Genomic DNA, 23496 nt, shown 5'->3' with positions numbered 1-23496 from the left:
TAGAAAGATAGACTAACTGTAGCTTCAACATTGAAATCTAAGTTTCTCAACTTATCTATTTGTAAGTTACACTAGTTGGTTACACATACATTGAGAATAGGATTGTAAAATAGATTCAGAAGTTGAAAGAAGCATGAAAACATGACAACATAAACAATCAAGAGTCAGATGAATGCAGAGAGGAAGAGATATAACATCCATGGTTAATGATGTGGGATAGTTTTGTTTTTTGTTTCATTATAATGAAACTGTACCAGGTAGAAATATTGACAATGAGGATGAATTCGATCAATGACCTGTAGATCAGTTCCAAACCATTTTTACTGTTATGGAATGCTTTTAGCTTCCTCAGTAGGTGGAGGTATTGATGAGACTTTATGTAAATGTTGTCAACATGCTTGGAGAAGGAAAGGCTATTGTCCATTTCTATGCTGAGATATTTAAAACACTCAACCTGCTCCACTGCTTGGTCTTGAATGATCAAGGGCTTAAGGAAACTGTTATACAGTGTATTTTACCCCTGCAGTCTTAACATGTCATTTTAAACATCTCTCATTTCTCAAGAGCGTTTGACACCTGCATGGGAACTTCCCTCCACTATGCCGATAATTGTTAAAAGAAAATTCCAAATCTGTTTATAATTATTTCAAAAGTGTCTTAGAGCAGATTAACTCACAAACCTGGGGCTGACTGCCAAGCTGGGTATTAAGCAGTCCCAAGGTGAGTATAATGTGGGCAGAAGGGAGCAACGGAATATTATGCATTGCACACCTAGAATGCAGTTTCACTAGCTTTGCACAGAATAGGCCAAGTTAAAAAAATGGGCTGCAAACTATACAGTTCAACACCTCACTTGTCATTTGGTCACAAATTCTCAGAATTCAGACTTCAGCTGAAAATTTGTGAAGCATGTCTGAACTATAGGCACGCTTGTAGCTCTTCTGGATAATGGACTACTACCAAAGGGTTGTACTACAAAGGCTGTGTCTCAATTTATGGATTGCAGCCAACGTTGTCCACATTTGTCGGTCGCTTACGTCCCTGCCCCACGCCGTAGGCTGTCCCAATTTGTAGGTGCCTACTAATCGGTGGCTACAAATGCAGCCGACAAAACCCAGAAAACGTCAGCTGCAACAGAGTATCCTACAACGGTATCCCAGAATTCATTGATTTCCCACTTAGTCAGCTGAAAGTCAGAGTTTTCAGCATCATGAAGGAGAATTTKTTTGAGCGTGGATAGATCACTAACAGACTTTTGTTTAAGCATTCATGTATTATGTATTCATGTGCTTCATGTATTTTGTTCTTATGATCTCCCAGACGGACAAATCAGACTGTATCAACAGTTATATCTCTTCCATAGTTCTGTCCAACTGCAAGCTTTAAAATAAACATCAGATTGTCCACTTGCTGGCCCGGTCATTGCTAGCTGACATGATTTTCAGCATAAGAAACGGCTGAATAATATCCTTGAAAACTTCAGAAATGCAATTCCCTGCAGTTCACTTTAAAGAAGCTGGAATTAGAAAATTAAATAGGAGGAACCATTCTATAATCTATAATCTCACCATCGGTTTCTGCACCATATGGGGAATAGTCCTCTTTTTATACAGATGTTTTGCTCTTTRCATTCATTGGACCTGATAAAGGTTGAGTGTTAGGCTATTAAAGGCTTTGTAACTGACCACATAAGGTTACCCAATTATTTTAAAGCTATATTTAGACCAGAGAGAGGTTTTTAACATCCAGAGCTCACTGTGCTTTAAATAGATCCTGCGTGAAAAGCTCTGAGGCTAAAGTCAGGAATGATGTCTCATTGTTTGTTTTTGATTGTAGATTCAGTATTGTTGCAGGGCAATGAAGGAAGCCTCCAGTCTCTTGTTTTTTTCCACTCTAGTTGTTTTAGATTAGTCTGGAAAAATCCAAGAGTACCTTTTTAGAATGTTTCCATCTGTCTACTGGCACATTTGTTTGACTGAGAACACTCCTGGCTCATCACGTAACAAGTGCTGGAATATGTAGGACAGAAGGTACTAATCCAGCCAATACACTAAGGTGTGCTGCTTAGTGTACTTTGTCTTAACCCACTGCTACATCACATGGCTTGAGGCATGTGATGAAGGACAGACATGTCACATGCTGCATCCTCTTGTAATGTTCATCTTTGAAAGGCAAATAAAGAGTTTACATATTGACTTTACTGCAGCAGTTTCTGTTTCTAAAACATTACTCACTTAACYATCAGTGTGGGCACACAGCAGGGGTGCCCAACCTTTTTTGAACCAAGAGCTACTTTTGAAGTCGGCAGTTTGCCGAGAGCTACTCGTCTAGTCTCAGTATCAAAAAAACATAGTATGGTCTCCCTACTCCTCACTTCTTTAAAGTAAATAAAACAGAACATAATGTGTTGCTAGTTTTATTTAATTTAAAGTATTGTCAAACAAAACTATCTACTTAACCATATATTTACCCACACACACACAAAACAAAGAAAAGATAAAATCCTTACTTAACTTCTGACAGAGAAACAGAAAAGTGATGCTTGAACAAAAAGTACCATTTTTTTATGTCCTTCAATTAGTACTCACTGTAACGTGATTTCGTGTTTCCTCCCGAAAATGAGCGTAAAATGCACTAAGTCATGCGTAATTTGCTTATAGCTCCGCGGGGGAACGTCACAGGGATGGCATTAAAGTATTAGCTTGTAGGGCAGAACCAGAGCTTTAAAACCCGACCATCCACTCTGGGATCTGATGCTCCTAGCCCGAGGAGAGGGGCTAAAACCACCCCCGGTGGAAGTCTGACGGTGTGTAATTTTGGAGGGTTTTCACTTATATCTCCAGGGACTCCAATCAATTTCTCTTTGTAGGGCAGAGCCAGGGCTTTAAAACCCGACCAGCCACGCCGGAATCCGACGGTCCTAGCCCGGGAGGGGGGGCTAGAACCACCCCGGCGGGAGGTCCGACATTGCGTATTTTGGAGGTTTTTTGCTTATAGCTCCGCGGGGGAATGTTACAGGGACTTCATTTAACTTCACCTTGTAGGGCAGAACCAGAGCTGTCAAACAAGACCAGCCACTCCGGGATGTGATGCTCAGAGCCGGCGCTAGAGCCTCTGCAGCAAGGTTGCACTGCGCGGGCACCTGGGAATCAGCTGGCCGGCGACGAGTCGCCTGCGAGTGACTGGTTGGGCACCCCTGGCATACAGTATGTCCTACTTAGCTCACAGTGCTATTTCCCTTTATAGTAAATGGAAATGTCATTATTTTTGACATWTAGACAAAAAAGAGAAAAATGGATGCAAAGTTTCTAAGCAACAGTTCTAGAAAAGGGAAGCACAAAAACATCATTGTTTTCCTGTTATGCTTTTGTATGCTGGAAAAAAGAAAACATGAAACAAACTATCATATGTTTGTTGTTGAAACAGACAAAAACGTGCTTTATTCTGGTAATGTATCACCTCCCACTAAAAGGTGAAAAGTAGTGTTTTTGCTTATTCAATTCAATTCAAATTCAAAYATAATTTATTGATCCCAGAGGGAAATTAGGTAATATATATAATATATTATATCTGTGTTTGCAAAATGTCCCGTAATCCACTGAATAAGTTTGAATAAATGTTGTAGAAATTAATCATTGATGTAAATCTACATCTAATTAACATGGTCAACTTACCTTTATAAAACAAACATCAATGCAGTTCTGTCAATTTTGCATAAATTGCGTTAAAATTGATTGAGTGTAGCTGAGAGTCCTTTACAGCTCAAACTCCTACTTGTCACTGTCTGATCTGCTCCAGAAGCACAATCTGCAGCGTCATCTCATTTGTGCATGTGCTAAAAGAAATACTGCAGGCAGGGCTTTGTTTGTTTTTAGCATGTAGCATTTTGCCAGACCATTTGATGACGGAATGAATTAGATTTCAGTCTTTCGTCACCTGCAATGTTTCTTAGAAAGGCCAATGTTTGCAACGGATGCAGATTTTTATTCCAGGAAAAAATAAAACAGAAATGAGACAAATTATTACCAGTGTGTGGGTTTGTTTAGGTGTACAGTGGGGAAAATAAGTATTTAGTCAGTCACCAATTGTGCAAGTTCTCCCACTTAAAAAGATGAGAGAGGCCTGTAATTGACATCATAGGTAGACCTCAACTGTGAGAGACAAAATGTGAAAAAAAATTGAGAAAATTATTTTGTCTGACTTTTAAAGAATTTTTTTGCAAATAATGGTGGAAAATAAGTATTTGGTCAATAACAAAAGTTCATCTCAATACTTTGTTGTATATCCTTTGTTGGCAATGACAGAGGTCAAACGTTTTCTGTAAGTCTTCACAAGGTTGGCACACACTGTTGCTGGTATGTTGGCCCATTCCTCCATGCAGATCTCCTCTAGAGCAGTGATGTTTTGGGGCTGTCGGCGGGCAACACGGACTTTCAACTCCCTCCAAAGGTTTTCGATGGGGTTGAGATCGGGAGACTGGCTAGGCCACTCCAGGACTTTGAAATGTTTCTTATGAAGCCACTCCTTTGTTGCCCTGGCAGTGTGCTTGGGATCATTGTCATGCTGAAAGACCCAGCCACGTTTCATCTTCATTGCCCTTGCTGATGGAAGGAGGTTTGCACCCAAAATCTCACAATACATGGCCCCATTCATTCTTTCATGTACACGGACCAGTCGTCCTGGTCCCTTTGCAGAGAAACAGCCCCAAAGCATGATGTTGCCACCCCCATGCTTCACAGTTGGTATGGTGTTCTTTGGATGCAACTCCGCATTCACTTTCCTCCAAACACGACGAGTTGTGTTTTTACCAAATAGTTCTACTTTGGTTTCATCTGACCATATGACATTCTCCCAATACTCTTCTGGAACATCCAAATGCTCTCTAGCAAACTTCAGACGTGCCTGGATATGGACTGGCTTAAGCAGGGGGACACGTCTGGCACTGCAAGATCTGAGTCCCTGGCGTCGTAGTGTGTTGCTGATGGTAGCCTTTGTAACATTGGTCCCAGCTTTCTGCAGGTCATTCACTAGATCCCCCCTTGTGGTTGTGGGATTTTTCCTCACCGTTCTTGTGATCATTTTGACCCCACGGGCTGAGATCTTGCATGGAGCCCCAGATCGAGGGAGATTAGTAGTGGTCTTGTATGTCTTCCATTTTCTGATTATRGCTCCCACAGTAGATTTCTTCACACCAAGCTGCTTGCCTATTGCAGATTCAGTCTTCCCAGCCTGGTGCAGGCCTACAATTCAGTTTCTGGTGTCCTCCGACAGCTCTTTCGTCTTCACCATAGTGGAGTTTGGAGTGTGACTGTTTGAGGTTGTGGGCAGGTGTCTTTTATACTGTTAACGACTTCAAACAGGTGCCATTAATACAGGTAATGAGTGGGGGAAAGAGGAGCCTCTTAAAAAAGAAGTTACAGGTCTGTGACAGCCAGAAATCTTGCTTGTTTGTAGGTGACCAAATACTTATTTTCCACCATTATTTGCAAAAAAAAATTCTTTAAAAGTCAGACAAAATGATTTTCTCAAATTTTTTTTCACATTTTGTCTCTCATAGTTGAGGTCTACCTATGATGTCAATTACAGGCCTCTCTCATCTTTTTAAGTGGGAGAACTTGCACAATTGGTGACTGACTAAATACTTATTTTCCCCACTGTACATCATAAAACTATATATTTTTTTAATATTAGAATGTATTTGATTTTAAAAATATTTATAGAATATAATTTAGCACATCTTTATAATTAAGAATAGAAATAGTTTTCAGTATTTTTTTCCTAAATGGAGCGCATTGATCAATAGTCCAGAAGCACATCTTTTAGAGCATTCACAAATAAGCTGAGGCTCATGCTTCTGGAACAGATCGGGCAGTGACATTACTCATTGTAATTGTGTGTGTGTGTGTGTGTGTGTCAGGGTTCCCACAGGTCCTTGAATCCTTGAAAGTTAGTGAATTTGAAAAACTGATTTCAAGGCCCTGGAAAGTTAGTGAAAACAGCCAAAAATTACACTTGTCCCTGAAAGTCGTTGAATGTTTTTGGGGATGGAAGTTCTCTATTCACACGACTGATTTTCAGCATCTGTAATGAATGAATGAATGAATGAATGAATAAATAAATATTTTTTTGTGGACAACTCAGGATTACGATAAACTGACGTGGATTTGAACAAATAATATGAGCCATACTCATAGCTTTAGCCAATCAGAGCAGAGTAGGGCAGGTCTTTCTTTCTGAGCCCAGGTGAGAGCACCACAGCTCCTCCTGTCCTCACTAAGGTTCTGMACATGTTCACATCCCCTCCTCCCAAACTGAACTGCCAAACCTCCCAGGACATAATTACATGTCCATTTATTGTGGATATGAATGTATAGTAAACATTTAATCCACTTTATTTTATTGATTCTGACTCAATTTCTGTGTTCAGTTTTTCATTGGATTTACATGATATTAAAACTGTTTATTAGCAACATTCTGCTGTAGCAGTAGGTAATTGCCATCACGCGTGGTTTTTAAATTTGAGGAAATTGGTACTGGGAAGTCCTTAAAAGGTCCTTGAATTTCAGTTGACCTAGGCGTGGGAACCCTGGTGTGTGTTATTTATTTATTTTTTATTTTTTGTGCAGTATTCCTTATTTCATGTGTCTATCTCATGGACTACACCATAATGTTTTCACAGAAAAAGTAATGTAAGAAAAAAAATTCAATGTTGTTCGCAAAAGCATGCAGTTTCTCTTTAAGCCATACTTTTTGTTTATTTTGGTTTTCTGTTTTCTGTGGAGTAAAGCTCAGCCATCTTTCATTTTCAGGTCACAGTGCACAAATATTAGGTCCTGTTTTAAAAAATACCAGATCTTGTTTAACCTTCTAGGACCTGGCAACACATATGTGGACAAATATGCAGGCAATGCAAGAGTTCAGGACTAAGGAGGTTAAATGATAGTAATTTAAGATATCTTTAATGCAGTACAACCATTGTTATTGCAGGTTATATTTTTCTGAAGCTATTAAAATATCTGGTAGTTTCTGATAAGACCTTCTGTTAAATATTAGAGGTGTCTGTTTAGTGCTATTCTGCAATCCTGACATGTTGGCGCACGCTGGACCTGTTTTCCCCTTTCCTCTCCTCTCCTCTCCTCTCCTTGTCCTAGATCATTCTTTGATCTAATGTCCTAGATCATTCTTTGATCTAATGTCAATTTATTCCTTATGTCTATAAACTATGATGATCACTCACATCTTCTGCATCATTGATTACAGTGACAACACAGTGCCTTGCAAAAGGAGTCACTCCTTGACTTTTTCCACTTTTGTTGTTTCAACCACAAACTTAAATATTTTACTGGGATTTTGTGTGATAGATCAACACAAAGTAGAGCATAATTGTTAAGTAAAAGGAAAATGTTACATGATTTTTAAAAATTTCTACAAATAAAAATCTGAAAAGTGTAGTGTGTATTCAGCTCCGTTGAGTCGATACATTGTAGAACCACCTTTTCCCTTAATTAACAATGACACATATTTGAAGTTTGTTTCTACAAACTTTGTGTACCTTAAGCTGAACTTTTTTTCTTTGGAAAACAGCTCAAGCTCAGTCCGATTAGATGAAGAGTAAAAGCGTCTGAACATCAATTTTCATGTCTTGCCAGAGATGATCTTTGCATATAAGATATATGTCTGGTCTTTGACCAGTTTAACACATGAACATGCTTTGATCTAACGTATTCCATTGTAGCTTTGACTGGATGTTTTGGGTTGTTCTGCAAGACAGGTGAACCTCTGCCTCTAACAAATTTTGCTTCAGGACTGCCTGTATTTAGCTGCATCCTTATGCTCAACAAGTCTAACTAGCTTCCCTGTTGCTGCTAAAGAAAAGCCTCTCCACAGCTAGGGGTGTGCCGATAAATCGGCCAGCCAATCGGGACAGAGTTACTTAATTGTTGGAGACTGATCGTTACTTACATGAGAAGCCAATTTTATCCGCCAATCTTTTTTACCTCCGCAAAGGCTGAAATTCAGCTTTAGTCTTATCTGAGTCAAGTGCCTTCTTTCACATTTACTGTGTCCCTAAACAGCTTGTGTCTGACTGCAACAAAGACTTCTTCAACTTGGTAGGTTTGCAGTTACGTTGAACTTTTTCCATTTTCAGATGGATTGAACAAAGCTCCATGAGATGTTCAAAGTTTGTGATACTGTTTTATACCATTACTCTGCTTTAAATTTCACAACTTTATCCCTGACCTGTCTGATGTGTTCCTTGGGCTTCATGATAATGTTTAATCCCTAATGTCCTGTAACAAACCTCAGGCCTTTACAGCACAGCTGGATTTACATGGAGATTAAATCAAATTAAAGTATACTCTATTTATTAATTTGGTGACTTTAAAAGGGGCTGAATGCAAGTGCATGCTACACTTCTCAGATTTTTATTTGTAAAAAAAAATGTTCCTTCAACTTGAGTTTTACTTCACTTTGTGTTGGTCATTCACATTAAATTAAAATATAATACTTTTGAAGGTTGTTGTTATAAAGTGTCAAAATGTGGGAAAGTTCAAGGGGTGTGAATAATTTTTTAAGGCACTGACTGTAAAGCATAATTTCCTCTCTCCTCACCAGCTCCAGCTACATATGCAAGAAGATGAAGATAAAATTGAAGTCAGCTGGAGAGTATCACATCTGGACACTGAGACGCTGCAGCTCATGCCGCTTTTCACACAGGTATATTTGAAACTGAGTGTAATTAGACATGCTCATGTAGGGAAGGAAATGTTTTCCAGTATCAAAAATAAGTTTATGTTACAGTCATTGAATAGTGGTTCTGACTGGTTTAAAAAATTAAGACCCACAGAAAAGTTGATTCAGGTAGCTGTTTGTCAATCAATTAAAAACAGTCATCTTATATAAAAGAAAGGTAATCTATTGAATTATGTTTTTTTTTAAATCATATTTAGGTAACTAATTGTAGGGGGTTTATTTCAGTATATGACTTTGTACTCAGCCATATACAGATGTTACAATTTCACAAATGCAATTAAATGAAAAATTAGTTACAGGTGATCACACCTCATTTAAAAAAAGAGCACATTTTAAATTAGGGCTTCACAATATCAGGAAATCCTGTGATGTGCGATAACTGCACTTAATGCAATGACAATATGACTTGCAATAAATGAACAAATACGGAAGTGTGTTCATGTTTTTCTGCTCTGGGTTCAGAGCAAAAATACAACTKATTTCTATTCCAATTTGACAGTTTTATTTAAATAAATAATGCAGCTAGGCACACCTGCTCTYTTAGCAGTGAAATAACAAACTACATGCAATACAGTCTTTAAAAAAAACATTGCCCACATTAAACATTTTCTGATGATCTAAATACTGAAAAGCGGCCCTTACTATCATTTTTTTATAAATAACATCTGAATATAAGTTAAAGAATTTTAAATAAAAGTTAATCAACCTAAATCAAACTGCAATTTCTCTTATTTCATTTGTCTAACATTTTTTCTACTCAGCAAGTGGTCATGATTTGATGTGGTTTCTCTGGTCCATTTGCCAAAGCAAGTGGGGAGTATCAACTCACCACTGCACATATGTCCTGAATAAAAAAGGGCCCAGGATTCAGCCAGTCCATGGGAAGAGTGGCACGTAGGCCCACAGGTGCCTGAAGGCCCTGGCTTGTGTAAGACAGCGCACTCGCCCCCACAATCCAGTGGGAGAGACGTTGTTAGTCCTGTATAAGTAGGTAGAGCCTGGACAGTATGAAGCCTGTTTAACCATTCTTCCTCTGGTGAAGAAAAAGGCAGTAGAAAAAAATGCTGTAAGACTACTTGAAGAAAACTAGCCCACCACCTTAGGCACACAAGCTGGGTTGGGCTGCAGTAGGACCCTGACATTCCCTGGACTAAACTTGGTGCAGGAGAGGTGCACTGAAAGTGCTTGGATATAACTAACATGTTTAGCAGCTGCCAAAACCAACARAATCAGTGCACCACTGGCCAGTGAGGAGCTTTCAGGATCAGCATGTAGCGGCGCTGCCATTACTACAATGGGATGTTGAGTATGCAGCTCATTTACACACGGTCTACAGGTCCATACGCAAAACAGGAGGCTGTTGCTTTATGCTCCTCATCCTGGGGGATTGACGAAGCACCAGGTTTTGCAGCCTGTGAGCTTTGAATGTAGATTTCATCATCATCATCTTACAACACAAGGAGCTCTGAGATTACCTTGTCTTCTTCCTCGTAGTCCTGCTCCACATTGTCCTTAGCAAAGGGAGGGTGTTGTGGTCCAACTGAGAACCCCAGCTGGCTGTAGTACTTGGTCTAGTGTTCACATTTTCCTCCAACTCGTTGTAGTCAGGTGACAGCCTGCTCGCTCATTGACAAGTGTGGGTCACTGACGTAGAGGCTAGCTTGGCAAGCTAGCCATCTTCAGAGGCTCTTCATGGTGAAACGGGAACAGTTGGTGCACAAGCCCAGGACATCAATTGCCAGGGGGACATGTTCCGACCCAAAGCATCACGAGCACACCTGGTGTGGATGTTTGCTTGAAATTATGTTCCTGCAGCCACAGAAACGAGCCTCCGAGTCCCTACCTCCTCTGGTGTAAAGGGTAGCAAAATCCATTTTGGTCGCCAATTGTCCCGGGCTTACAGGTGTGTAAGCCCTAAATGGAAAACTGTATTAGCTGGTGTGCTAATACAGAGAATTACTTTCAAAAGCAATCAGTGCTCCAGACTATGATGAAGACTGAAGCCACCGCAGCTAGCACCTGTCGAAGGAGAGTTAGCTAAAAGTTTTTCTCCAGTCAGTGGACAGTTAATCTAGTCTGCTAAAGAGATGTTCCTCAAACTGAGAAGAGGTTTTTGAATGATGCTGCGTTGTGACGCAAACTACTTAAAGGGTAGGTGACACATGCAACTCTATCACCAGCCAAGCAGGATTGGTGTAATGAGATAAATGCTAATAATAAACTACCGTATTTATTCAAGTATAATACGTAAAATTAAATCCATAAAATCATCCATAAAGTTGGGGGGTAGTACTACACTCGGATAAATATTTTTACTTATGTATTTTAACTGAAATATCTGCTTCATTCACAAAATGCCTGAGTCTGGAAATGAGACCGCATCGTAAAAAGCATTTGAAGCGAGCTCACCTCTGACACTCCTCCGTGCTTCAGAGCGAGATAGCAACAGATCCAGGCAGATGACATGATGTGAAAAAAAGGGAGAAAAAGTAGTCCTGCAGCTCAGTAATGATAACGAACTAATGACATTAGTGTGTGACCGTGCTGCTCCTCAAACAACAACAAACACGTTAGTCTGTAATGGCAGCCATCCACCGGTGTTCTGAAAAAGTTTGTATCCCTGAAAAAACGTTTCGTCACCAGAGGGGGTGCTCGCGAGTATGAAGTAATCTGCTTTTCCCCCACAAGATGGCCCAAATCTCATGTGAAGTCTCTGACATTTGTGTTGGCGCATCCTGGTGGACTATGTGTAAAATGCCAGAATTCATATGATGCTCAAAGTCATAGTTTGCTGATATATATTTGTTGTCAAAATACCTTTTAGTATATATGTTGTTAAAATAAAATGAACAGTCCAATGATGATTTTACTGATATGCATAAAGACTGCAAAGGCTGAAAAATCTTGAAGTCTGTATGAAATTGGAGGTAGTTTGAGGATTATATTTTTTATGGTTTTTAAGCTCAAAAAAGGGAGGGGGGTTGTATATACATGAGATCGTATTACACACGAATAAATACGGTAATTCTACAGTGAGACGTCAAAACAAAAACTATGAATGAAAACTTTTTTTTTTTTGCAAGAGACAGCTTTGTGGAGTTTATAAAACTTTTGTTTGACACCTGACCCGAAGAATAAAATTTACAGGACAAATAAGATTATTATTATTATTATTATTATTATTATTATTATTATTGTTATTATTATTACGTTTCAGGGTGTTTACCAGTTAAGATTCTTTCTTGATGAATATGCCTTGCTACCTTTGAGATCCCCCAATAGTAGGGTGGTTTAAAAAGTAATCAAATATCAATAAGATTAACAATGATACTTGTTAAAGAAAGTAAAATAAATATATTTATTTATTCTACTTCCTGAGGTGGATATTGTAATTTTAATTTTTTAAAACTTGACTGTAACATGTTTTATACCATCGTCTCTCCAGCAGGCCGTCACCAACACCTGCAGTGCAGCAGCAGTTAAGCAGCAGCTGAAAAATCTGTTATGTGCGACTCGTCCATCTGTCCTGCTGAGCTGCAGGCCAGCTCAYGCCTCAGAGGTCAAGGTGAGAGGACATCATATGACTCGTCCAAGGCTTCTGCTCGTTGCTGGATATGTGTCATGTTTGGTTTTAGGGTAGTGTCTATCTCAGCGAGTGTCGAATTTTTGTGTCTGCTCCAGTTCTAGAGTAAATAGAACTGCAGACCAAACGGTGTCAATAAACTCATTGGGCCTCACGCAAGAACTGTTCGTACGCACAGATTTGTTCTTAAGTTGTGCGTACGAGTGATTTAGGAGAATTTGTGGCATTCACCAATTTTTTCGTATTCTAAGATTTTTTTCAGAAATGAACAAAATTCACGAGTGGTCCAGACCTGTCGTATATTTTACGAGCAGTCAGTCTGCTGTTATCCAGATGGATTTTTCTCATTAATAACTTTATATTTCATTAGTTTGAAGATATTCAGAGTTGAAAATAAATTACACTCATAATTATGTTGACAATAGGTTATTCTGTTTGAACTGGAATTAGATTTTAATGACATAATTTGGTTAGATTAAATTAAATTGGCTATTAATGCTGTTGTATAACAATAATATTAGTATGAAGATCACAAACTAAAAACCAACTTAAATTATGCATTTATTGAAGTTTGGAGACATTTTAAAATGCGTCTTTTCAGAACCATATTTGACAATTGCTACGGTCGGGAGGGGGGAGACGGCCAGGCGGGTGGTGGGGTGGAGGTTGAGGGTGTGTGGGGTAGCGGTGCGCTACTGCCCTTCCTCTGAATAAATGAAACCTATGTAACACAGGTGTTTACACTTAAATTAAAATTATTTGACCAAAAAAAAAACTGGAGCAGGACTAGAGGGAGAAGAATATGATTTGGATTTTTATTTCTGTGACTGTATACGATCCACAGGAGACACGACATTAACAGCAGTAGTTATTTCATTCCGTTCTTTGGCTTTAGCAGGTCTTTTAATTCCACGACTGATGCTGCTAAAAAGGACAGATTTTCTTTTCTCGATCTCGGAGAGCAGGACTTTAATCTCTGAACTCGTGAAGTTCTTTGTACTTTTCGCTGTCATTTTCATGAATGGACACTTCCTGATATCTGAGGCAGGAAACATAGCCTCATATGGTGTTTTTGGGGTGGTAATTATGCTAATCTACACTCCGAGTTCACYAGCAGCTGGATACAAACAGGTGTAATTCTTCATGTTTACGCTCCTCATTTACACACTTTTCCTGAAGATAGAAGAGTTTGTTGAATCTGACGTGGCATGTTCATATGAACCCTTCATACGAACAAAAGTAAGAGAAATTTAGGATAAGAATACGAACATGTTCTTGAATGAGGCCCATTGTCCTCATAGAAAGCAAATCCTTTTACATGCTACGTTTTTATCAGTAGATGGTGCAAAAATAACGTGTTACAAGTTTCTTTTGTCTCACCTCAAAAATGTATCAGTCTTAAGACTCTGTCACACTATAACCCTTTTGACAACATGTGGACAAAGTTGTTGGTACCCCTTGTTTAATGAAAGAAAAACCCACAATGGTTACAGAAATAARTTGAATCTGACAAAAGTAATTATAAATAAAAATGAACAAATGAAAGTCAGACATTGCTTTACAACCATGTTTCAACAAAATAAAAAATAAAAAATAATAAGACTCGTGAAACAGGCCTGGACAGAAATGATGGTACCCCTGAAAATAACCAAAATGACCAAACGGACATGCTAAGTTCATGGTGTGTCCACTTATTATCATCACAGGTGMCTACAATCTTGTAGTCAGGTTCCATGGGACTGTAGCCAACTTCCCTGGACATGGTTGCAGGAGGAAAATTGATGACAGGATAATTCAAACGGTAATAAAAGAACCCAGAAAATCTTATAAAGAGATTAAAGATGAACTTCAAATCAAGGAACATCAGAGTCAGATCGTACCGTCCGTCYTTGTTTCAGCCAAAGTGGACTTAATGGGAGACAACCAAGGAGGACACAGAATCATAAAAAGCCTGACTGGAATTTGCCAAATTACATGTTACCAAGCTACAAAGTTTCTAGGAGAATATCCTATGGACAGATGGGACAAAAATGGAACTTTTTGTCAGGGCACATCAGCTCTATGTTCACAGAGGACAAATGAAGCATATAAAGTTAAGAAGACTTGTCCCTGCTGTGAAACATGGAGGAGGTCTGTTCTGTTCTGYGGCTGCTTTGCTGCCTCTGGCACAGGGGGTCTTGTGCAGGGTACAATGAAATCACTGAATGTGAATTTCAGTGACCACTGTGGGTTTTTCTTTCATTAAGCAAGGGGTCCCAAAAATTTTGTCCTCGTGTGAATGCCCACATATGGAAATTTTGTTCCACATGCTAACACCGAAGATTGCTCCTATGTGTCATATCAGACACTCCAAATTCAATGCATATAATAAGTTTGGAACTGTTCGGCACAAGTTGCGTTAAATTTTTGCATAAGCTCTGCATAAGTCAAAAACGATTACTCCCGATCTTAATCAATGAAATATTCGCATTGAGTACTTTGTTCTGTACAGAGTTGAATGTGCTTCACAAAAGTTTGATTTACTTGGACTTAGCGTGCGTTGTTTAAGTGTTCCCTTTATTTTTTGAGCAGTGTACATACACTTGTATATACATAAAATTTCCATAAGTATTTAAACTCTTTACTAAGTTGTAACACCTCTGACAGCAAGTAGAACCTCTAATCTTTTTAGGTAAAGAAAAACWAACAGGGCTTTTCTACATACAGAAATCCGACACTGCATATGAAAGCCAACTTTCTGCATCGTTCAGTTGGAGGGAGACTGTTGATGGAGCCATTTTCATATCTCTCCAGAGATGTTTGATAAGGTTTAATTTAACTTTATGTCWGCCTAAACATCGGTATCGGCCGATATTTGTCATTTTTTAGGATATTGGTATACGTAGATCCAATAAGTACAACTGAGTGAGTATTGATGCTCGATATTGATTTCCCTCTTTTTAGATTTGTGTTTCTGTTTTGGGAGGGAAATGGTTGGTCGAGCGGGATCTGTTAGATCATGATAGTGATAGTGACGCTGCATTTTCTCACAATTTTTAGTCTCTCAATACTTGCAGCTCATATGCCCCTTAGGCAACTCTCTTTTTTCACTGTGGGTTGGGTAATTGCCCAGTTTGATGTTGCAGAGTCCTGTGGAACAGATTTTAATTGAGAATGCCTGTGTATTTTGCTCCATAAATTTTTTATTTACTTAATTATGTAAATATTGTTTTTAATTTATGCTGCTGAGGGTAGATTAATAAACATTTAAAGAATTGTAGGCTCAACCTGCAAAAAGAAAAGTAAATGGTGTCTGAAAATGTTCTGAACCCACTTTATTTGTTTATAATGTAAATGATCCAAGAATTTGCATCAGAACTACTTGAATTTAAAATGTTTGTGGTTATCAAATTTCTAATGCAAATTATGAGCAAGACGAATCATGTGTAAACAGGCTTGTTCTGAATTGATTTCTCATTCATATTCACACCACCCGTGTGTGTGTTTTAGATAGGAATACACACGTTTTTAGATATGAACACACACTAAACGTCACGCATTCAGACGGCAGACATTTAGTTTTCTCTGACAGAACTGTAATACCTCAGTAATTAAAATGTAGTTAATTTGTTTCAACATTTGTAATATTCTTACGTTATATCCTGTAATCTTTTTAATAGGAAGCACAGAAAAATGTGATGTCACCCCCAAAGCCCCCTCGTGCCCACGACTGGAAGCTGCTTGTAAAAAACACGCGAGTCTCATTCAGTCAGGAGGAAGATGCTGCAGGTTCGTCTTCAGTGTTGCTGATGGATTTAACCAAGTCTGCTGCAAAGCTGAAATGTTTTGTGAAAAAAGAGTGAAGCTGCACACATCAGCTGCATTTTATTTACTTTAGACACTTGTGGTGTTGATCTCTATTATTAACTTAGAAGTATTTTTCCCGGAATATCCAGGATCCAAACTAAACTCTCTTCAGGCTAAAATGCAGCTGATTTGGTTTAGAACATTTAATATCGGTCAGAGCTTCACCTGGTTATTGTTTACTTTGCCAACAAAGGCAGAGAAGGTTTCTTTGTATTCTACCAGTTTCTGCTAAACATTGTGTGGCAGTAATTTTACACCCAGAGTGGCACCACACCCAGGAGGATACCACCCCTCTGTGTGGAGAGTTTCCTATCGTGTTAAGAATGTGTTAAAATAATTCTTCATGATTAATATTCAGAGTTGATGAGTGTTTGTTGAAGTTATTAAAGCAGACATTAAAACAGATATTTACAATGTTTTGAAGTGGGGATCTGTGAAAAGGGTGAGAACAAATTAGTAACTTACCTGTTGTATATGGCCCTGAGCATTCTTTGTTTGGCAAAATAATTGACACAAGAAAGACCGATGAGCTAATGGCCAGAGGGAACGCAGCTAAGAGCAAAAATGATTGTTGTCATTTTAAACAGCTCCAGTCTAACACAAAATGTTACAGCAGTTCATGTGAACACAGTTTTATAAACATTTTACTTCATCAATTTTGTATTTCATTACCATGTAGATTAAGCTTTGTGGTTATTTACAAGCACATAAATATTAAAATATGAATTACGTGTGCACATTATTCACATTGCTGGAAATGACTTAATTTGACTCAGTTGCACACCCCCTTGGATCATGTCTGTCATGACTGTTTTCTTTGTATTTTTTCTGCACAGTATCTTATTTTTATCTTTATTGCCTTTTACAGTATTTTTAATTATTTTTCTTTTATTATTATTACTACTATTGTTGCAATGCATTATACTGCTTTGTGAACTGATGCATCTGCTGCTGCTATTACACCTGAATTTCCCCTCTGTGGGACAGTAAAGGCTGTTTCTATTCTATTCTATTCTATTCTATTCTATTCTATTCTATTCTATTCTATTCTATTCTATTCTATTCTATTCTAAACAGCAGTAGCAGCTTGCTGTAAAACTTTTGGCATAGCCTGAGATTAAAACAGTTGACCTTCGAAGTGGGTGTGTGTGGACAAGCTATTTTTTGCTTTGCAGTACTTTCCAAAGAGACCTGCTTCCACAGTAGTTTTGATTTCTGAATTCAACTCTCATCTTCCAAACTTCCTAGCAGTTCATGCAAACTTTTATTAAAACAGCCATCCATCCATCCATCCATCCATCCATCCATCCCATCCATCCATCCATCCATCCATCCATCCATCCATCCATCCATTATCTTTACCCACCTATTTCTCTCTGTGTCATGGGGTGTCACTGATCCCCATGTCCACCAGTCACTGTGTGATTAATTCCATCACAAGGCCACATTGCATACATGTCAAGTTGAACTGATTGTTCATAAATTACACAGATTCTCTCCCATTTTGCATGTATACAGACCTATCAAAAAATATCAGATTTTTTCAAAAACTCTGCTTCAAGTTTATTTTATGTCTCTTCACCAGCCTGCAAGGAAATGCAAAGTTTGCCCCCTCCTCCCACTAGAGTCGAATATACCTGCTCTGCCACAGACGCCGTTATCCACCCTTTGTATCATGTGAGAGTGCTATGAGTTTGTTTTTTTGTTGTTGTTTTTTTGTGTGAAATTTACGAATTTCTTAAGGTCTGTATACAGGTAAATGTTCAGAAGGGGTTACCATGTATTCATTCAGACAAACATGACAAACAACCATTCACACTCTCACTCACACCTAGGGATAATGTAGAGTTACCAACAATTAGCCTAACATGCATGTTTTGGGTCTGAGGGAAGAAAACCGAAGAAGACCCACATCTCCACTTGAAAAAATGCACCCGTGTCCCAGGCTCCCAGTTTGCTGCTAATTCTGGAAACATTTTCACTGTAATAAATTTCACAGTTTAGCAGAAATATTTGTATAGTTTTGTTAAAGTACCCAAAGACTGCATTGGAAGCGCTACAGCTAGCTGCTACTTCAATTCATGCTCGCAATTAACCATAGACCTCTATGTAAATATTTTTAATGTGACATTTGTGGTAGTAAAGGTAAAGATCAATAAGCAGTTTTCACAGAATCCTACTTCAAAATGTCTGAAATATCATTTTGCCAGAATCCTCTACATTTTAGTTTCAGTGATTGATGTTCTTCAKTATTCAGTGTTTGACTTGCAGCACATGACTATCAAAACTAAACATTTTCTTGGCTTTTAAGTGAAAGGCAGAAACAGTTTTTTATGTTCAGTTTGTGCTTTTTTTACTCTCAACCAGTAACTCCTAAAATAACTCCTTAACTCATCTTGTTCATGCTGTCTTTCTTCTGTTTCAAATGTTTGAATATATTTTCTTCTGAGTGACACTGTTAATATATTTTTGTGTGAAACTGACTGTGCTGTCTGCTGTGTGTCTAGGCAGCATGGATCCTCTGTGTGTCCTGCAGTTAAATGACCCTCCACAGAAATTTAACACCTCTGTTATAAAGAACACAACCAGTCCCGCCTGGGACCAGCCCTTTGTCTTGTAGGTTTACCAGCAAATCAACTGTATATGCAGAAATTATTTATTTTTACATAACTTATTTTTATTGTACTCAATTTAATTTTTGATATTTTTTCACCAGTGAGTTGAATGGACGATCAAAAGAGCTTAGTGTTCAATTGATAAACGATGGAAAAACTCCAGAAAGTAAGTAAAAGTTGGAATAAGTTATTGTATGTTTTGATGCTAAAAGACTCCGTAACATTTTTTTTTCTTTTTCAGGTTCTTTAATAGGTCAGGTGTGTGTAACTTTAGATCTTGTAAAGAAGCAGCCCAAAGGACAACAAACATTTACACTCATGGCCAAAGATACAGTGGCTGGATCACTGACTACAGAGGTAAGACCACCAACCTGATTATATGCAGCATCGTGGATACCTTAATGTCCACYCTTTAGACAGAATGCTGTGATTTTTATTTACAAAGACAATAAAGTTGAATTTTGTCTCAAAGTTTACCTTCCTGGAACCCAGTGATGTGAYGTCCTGGCACCCTCCCACACCCGCTGCCAGAAAGAAGGTGGAAATGGATCGTACTGTGATGCCCTGTGGGACGGTGGTCACCACAATCACTGCGGTGAAAAGCAAGCCAGGACGACCTCTCCCACCCAACAACACTGGTACAACACTACTGCTGAATTTAGTCCTGTCTCAGCACGACTCACTTCACCCTAATTCGATCTGGCTCGGTCGTACYTGTTCTCCGCAGTTTTACATACAGTATAACGGAGGGTTGCCTCGATCTAGAAGGGTTGTCAAAGCAAAACTTATAACCACCAAGTAAAATTGAAGGCAAAGTCACAAAATACTCATTTGCTACCCATTTCTAAGAATGCTGTGCTGAGTTGAGGCCAATTTTCCCCTCTGTTCTAGCTCAATCTGAATTCTGTCAGCAGCATAAAAAGCAAGGAAATGTGCACCACCTCAATACCACAGTGTTAATATATATATATTTTTAAACTAAATAACAAAAACAAATGCTGCAGTCGTAAAGTGTTCTTTCACTTTGATTCTTCTCTTTTCATGATTGAAGTCACTCTCTGACCAATCAATGTGCTGCAGTTTGTTTAAGTTAAATCTTCAGCTCGTCTTGGCCTGCTTGGAAACTCTGCCTAGTAGTTCCTATAAACAGGACATTGGGTGGAGTAGTGTCCACCCAATGTAAAGACACCAACCCTGGAAGGACATGGTTGACAATGTAAGAGGTGCCATGTAGGACCACTCAGGTTGACATGTTTCATAATCTAAGAATGTCAAAAATGAGAAACTCATTCATCTGATATTTTTCATCTGAAACATTTTTAGGAAAATCATTACATTAAGATAAATCTGGAGTAGGGCTGCCATGATTAGTTGACTAGTCATGATTATTGTTGACTATAAAAATCATCGACTAATTTAATACTGTATGCGTCGTTTTTTTTCTAACTTTATTTTTCTCCAAATTGCTGCAGCACCTTCCACTGCCGTGTCTGCCTTACTGTCCTTGATACACATGCATTAGTGGTAGTTAGGGCTGCCACAAACAATTTTTAAAAAAAACAAAGTTACAAAAAAAAACCAACGCATTGACTATTAAATTAATCGTTGACGATTTTAATAGTTGACATAATCGTGACTAGTCGACTACTCGTGGCAGCCCTAGATTAAGAATTTTCTTATTAAATATTCAGTTAAAATCACCTGCAAAACTATAAACTCCATTGCCGTCTTCTATCGCTTATCCAAAGTTGGGTTGCAGAGGAGTCTAAAGGGAGGCGTCAAAGAGGCAAACTTACTGCCTGAACCACCTCAACCSACTCCTTTCAATGTGGAGGAGCAGCGGCTCTACTCCGTGCTCCCCAAAGATGATGGAGCTCTTCAACCTAGCCTGGCTACCCTGTGAAGGAAGCTCATTTCGGTTGCTTGTATCCAGGATCTTGTTCTTTCAGTCATGATCGCCTCATGACCATAGGTGAGGGTTGGAATGTAGACAAACCAGCAAATCCAAAGCTTTACCTTTTGACTCAGCTCTTTCTTCACCATGACAGACCTAAGCAACATCCTCTGCCATGGTAATGGATTCGTCTTGTCCCAGAGTCTTCAGACTCTGCCCCCTCAAACTAAGGTGGACATGGAGGGTGGATTGAGAAAATCCTCAAAGTGCTCCTTCCACTGCTCAACAATATCCTCAGTTTGGGTCAGCAGTTCCCTACCTAAACCCAGTACAGCCTGGGACAGGGAATGCTATTATTTTCTGAGTCGCAGACCAGTTCACCAGAACCTCTTTGAGGCCAACCCAAATTCCATCTCCATGGCCTCCCCAAATTCCTCTTATGCCCAAGTTTTTGCAACCACCAAAGCTGCAGCCTGTCTGGCCAGCCTGTACCCATCAGCTGCTTCAGGAGTCCTCCGTGACAGCCAGGTTCTGAATGCCTCCTCTTTCAGCTCGATGGCCTCCATCACCACTGGTGTCCACCATCGAGTCCTTTGTTAAAGCCATGACAGGTACCCATGACCGTTCCTCCCAATCTGCCTTCCAGATAACTCCACCACTGCCCACATGGAAATTGAAGTCACATAGAACAAGGAAATCCCCAGATGGCACCACTTTTTATTTTAAAAAAATATTGAAAATATAATGTTTTTCTTCCACGTCACAATGTGTTCTACTTTGTGTTGGTCTATCACATAAAATCACAGAAAAATATTTTGAAGATTGTGGCTGTATTGTGACAAAATGTGGAAAAGTTCAGAGGGTTTTGGCCAAGACAGTATTGCATTTCATACATTATGTCTTTGTTTGATTTATGTTGACTCAGCATTGAATTTGCACATCTTACCAGATACTTCCTCTTGTTTTTTCACTACTGATCAATCATTTTAACACAAAAATGACTGAAATGGACTGTGATATACAGTGTATTGAGGCAGTGCTGGAACTTTGCAGATCCTGCCCTGAAGCCGGTGGAAAGCAAGCCCAAGCTGGCTGAGCGTCGGGTTTCTGAACAGGTGTCCGTGTTGGGGGGCACTGTGAGCAAGGCTTTGTCCTCCTCTGACACAGAGCTGCTAATGCTCAATGGAACAGACCCAGTTGCTGAAGCAGCAATCAGACAACTCCACCAGTCTGCCAAACAGAAGCTCAAATCTCCCGTGAAGAAGAGCACCATCATCATCTCAGGCATCTCCAAAGTAAGAATGAACTGAAGAGGAGCTCCTTATTTCTTCATTTTATTGTTTAAATGTTTCTAATCAGCTGAAAGCGGCACTTTCTGATTTTAATATAATATATAAAGTGGAAACCTTTTGAAAAGCTAAAGTTTGAACAGTGTTAAATGCTTGTTTTAACTAAAGCCTCACAGCTCTGAGGTTTCCACCAAGAAAAAGTGTTTCAAACACAAACAGTTTTTTCTCTCTCTCCTCCAGACACCCTTGTCTCAGGACGATGAGCTGGCTCTAATGGCAGGCTATGCTGCAGCAATGGATGCCTCGATGTCAGGAAGCAGCTCCACTCAGGATGTAACCACAGCGATCGCATCAGGGATCAGTAGTCCTCCAGATGTGTCTGAGCCCCAGGAAGGCCCCACTGGACTTGGGCGACCTCCAGAGGAATGGGAGAGCCAAACTGGAGAGGAACTAGACAACACTTCCCTCTCCATGTGTATATCCGAGGCGAGCTGCAAGAAGAGCAGAGGTGAGAAGTCCCCAAAAGTTAACTGTGAACAAGCCCAATGTTGTCTGATTTATTTATTAAAAACACAGTGTTTGAAAAATCAGACTTTAAAATTAATCCATTTCTACCACATGCCTTTTAGACAAGACACTGAGGTGTTACTAGCTAAGTAGTTTTACTTGGTTCTGGTTGTTAAAACATGTTGGTATTTTACCTAGATGAACTTATTTGATTTATCACTTAGTAGTCTGTAATATTGTGGATTAATTTCCACACCAACACTGGAACAGATGTCAACTTAAGATGCAAGAACAGTTCAGCAAACGGGGATGACAAGAGGTAGGGGTTTATCCTTGTAGGTGGTACATATGTGTAAGATTGGATAAAATATGAATTATTAAAGTTAGAACTTTAATTTACCTCGAGGCACCCCTCTCCTTTATTTGGAAAGAAAAGAAAGAAAAACTTTCTCAAGTCAATCCCTCTTTTGGTTATCAGTCTCAATAAAATAGTACCCAAAAATGAGTTATTTTACTTACATGAATCATTAAACTTTATCAAGACACAAAAAAGACYTATTAAACTTGGTACACTCTTTGTGTACCCTTTATTTACAGATTAACATGAAACAAGTTATTGCAGAGTTTGTAATGATGGAAATAATGCTTCAGGGATGAAATAACATGAGTAAATGACAATAAAATGACCAAAATTGATACCAATAATACAACGGCTCTAATGTAGCTATTTGATCCAGATAAACTTTATAGATGCAGAAGAAATCAAGCATAAAACAAAACCAAATCCAGATAATGGGTTTTGAGGCAAAAAGGGAATTTTAGAGGGGTGGTTAAAAAGGAAAAATTTAACGTCACATAGATAAATTTAGGATGAAGTTAATGGAGTGAAGAAATTTTGTAACTGATTCATTGAATATTAGATTCAGTTTTGTATTTTATACTTTCTGATCATTGCAGCTTTAACAACATTACAGAATAAGAGTTGGTGTGTGTGTGTTACCATGTGTT

The 23496-nt window shown here is 38.8% G+C and overlaps 1 protein-coding gene across 1 annotated transcript in view; it reads left to right on the top strand.

The window, feature by feature from the left end:
• Positions 1 to 23496, top strand: part of c2cd2 (C2 calcium dependent domain containing 2) — a 43375-nt gene that overhangs the window by 12627 nt on the left and 7252 nt on the right. Inside the window, exons 4-12 of the mRNA XM_014007912.1 lie at positions 8617 to 8718; positions 12200 to 12319; positions 15997 to 16105; positions 18691 to 18799; positions 18900 to 18964; positions 19040 to 19155; positions 19271 to 19436; positions 21746 to 21987; positions 22222 to 22489. Of these exons, the coding sequence (XP_013863366.1) occupies positions 8617 to 8718; positions 12200 to 12319; positions 15997 to 16105; positions 18691 to 18799; positions 18900 to 18964; positions 19040 to 19155; positions 19271 to 19436; positions 21746 to 21987; positions 22222 to 22489 (1297 nt within the window). The remainder of the gene's footprint in view (positions 1 to 8616; positions 8719 to 12199; positions 12320 to 15996; positions 16106 to 18690; positions 18800 to 18899; positions 18965 to 19039; positions 19156 to 19270; positions 19437 to 21745; positions 21988 to 22221; positions 22490 to 23496) is intronic.

This window comes from Austrofundulus limnaeus, unplaced genomic scaffold (genome assembly GCF_001266775.1).
Source record: "Austrofundulus limnaeus strain Quisiro unplaced genomic scaffold, Austrofundulus_limnaeus-1.0 Scaffold45, whole genome shotgun sequence".
NCBI lineage: Eukaryota > Metazoa > Chordata > Actinopteri > Cyprinodontiformes > Rivulidae > Austrofundulus > Austrofundulus limnaeus.
Note: the sequence above shows the minus strand (reverse complement) of the source record. Positions and strands in the feature narration are given on the sequence as shown.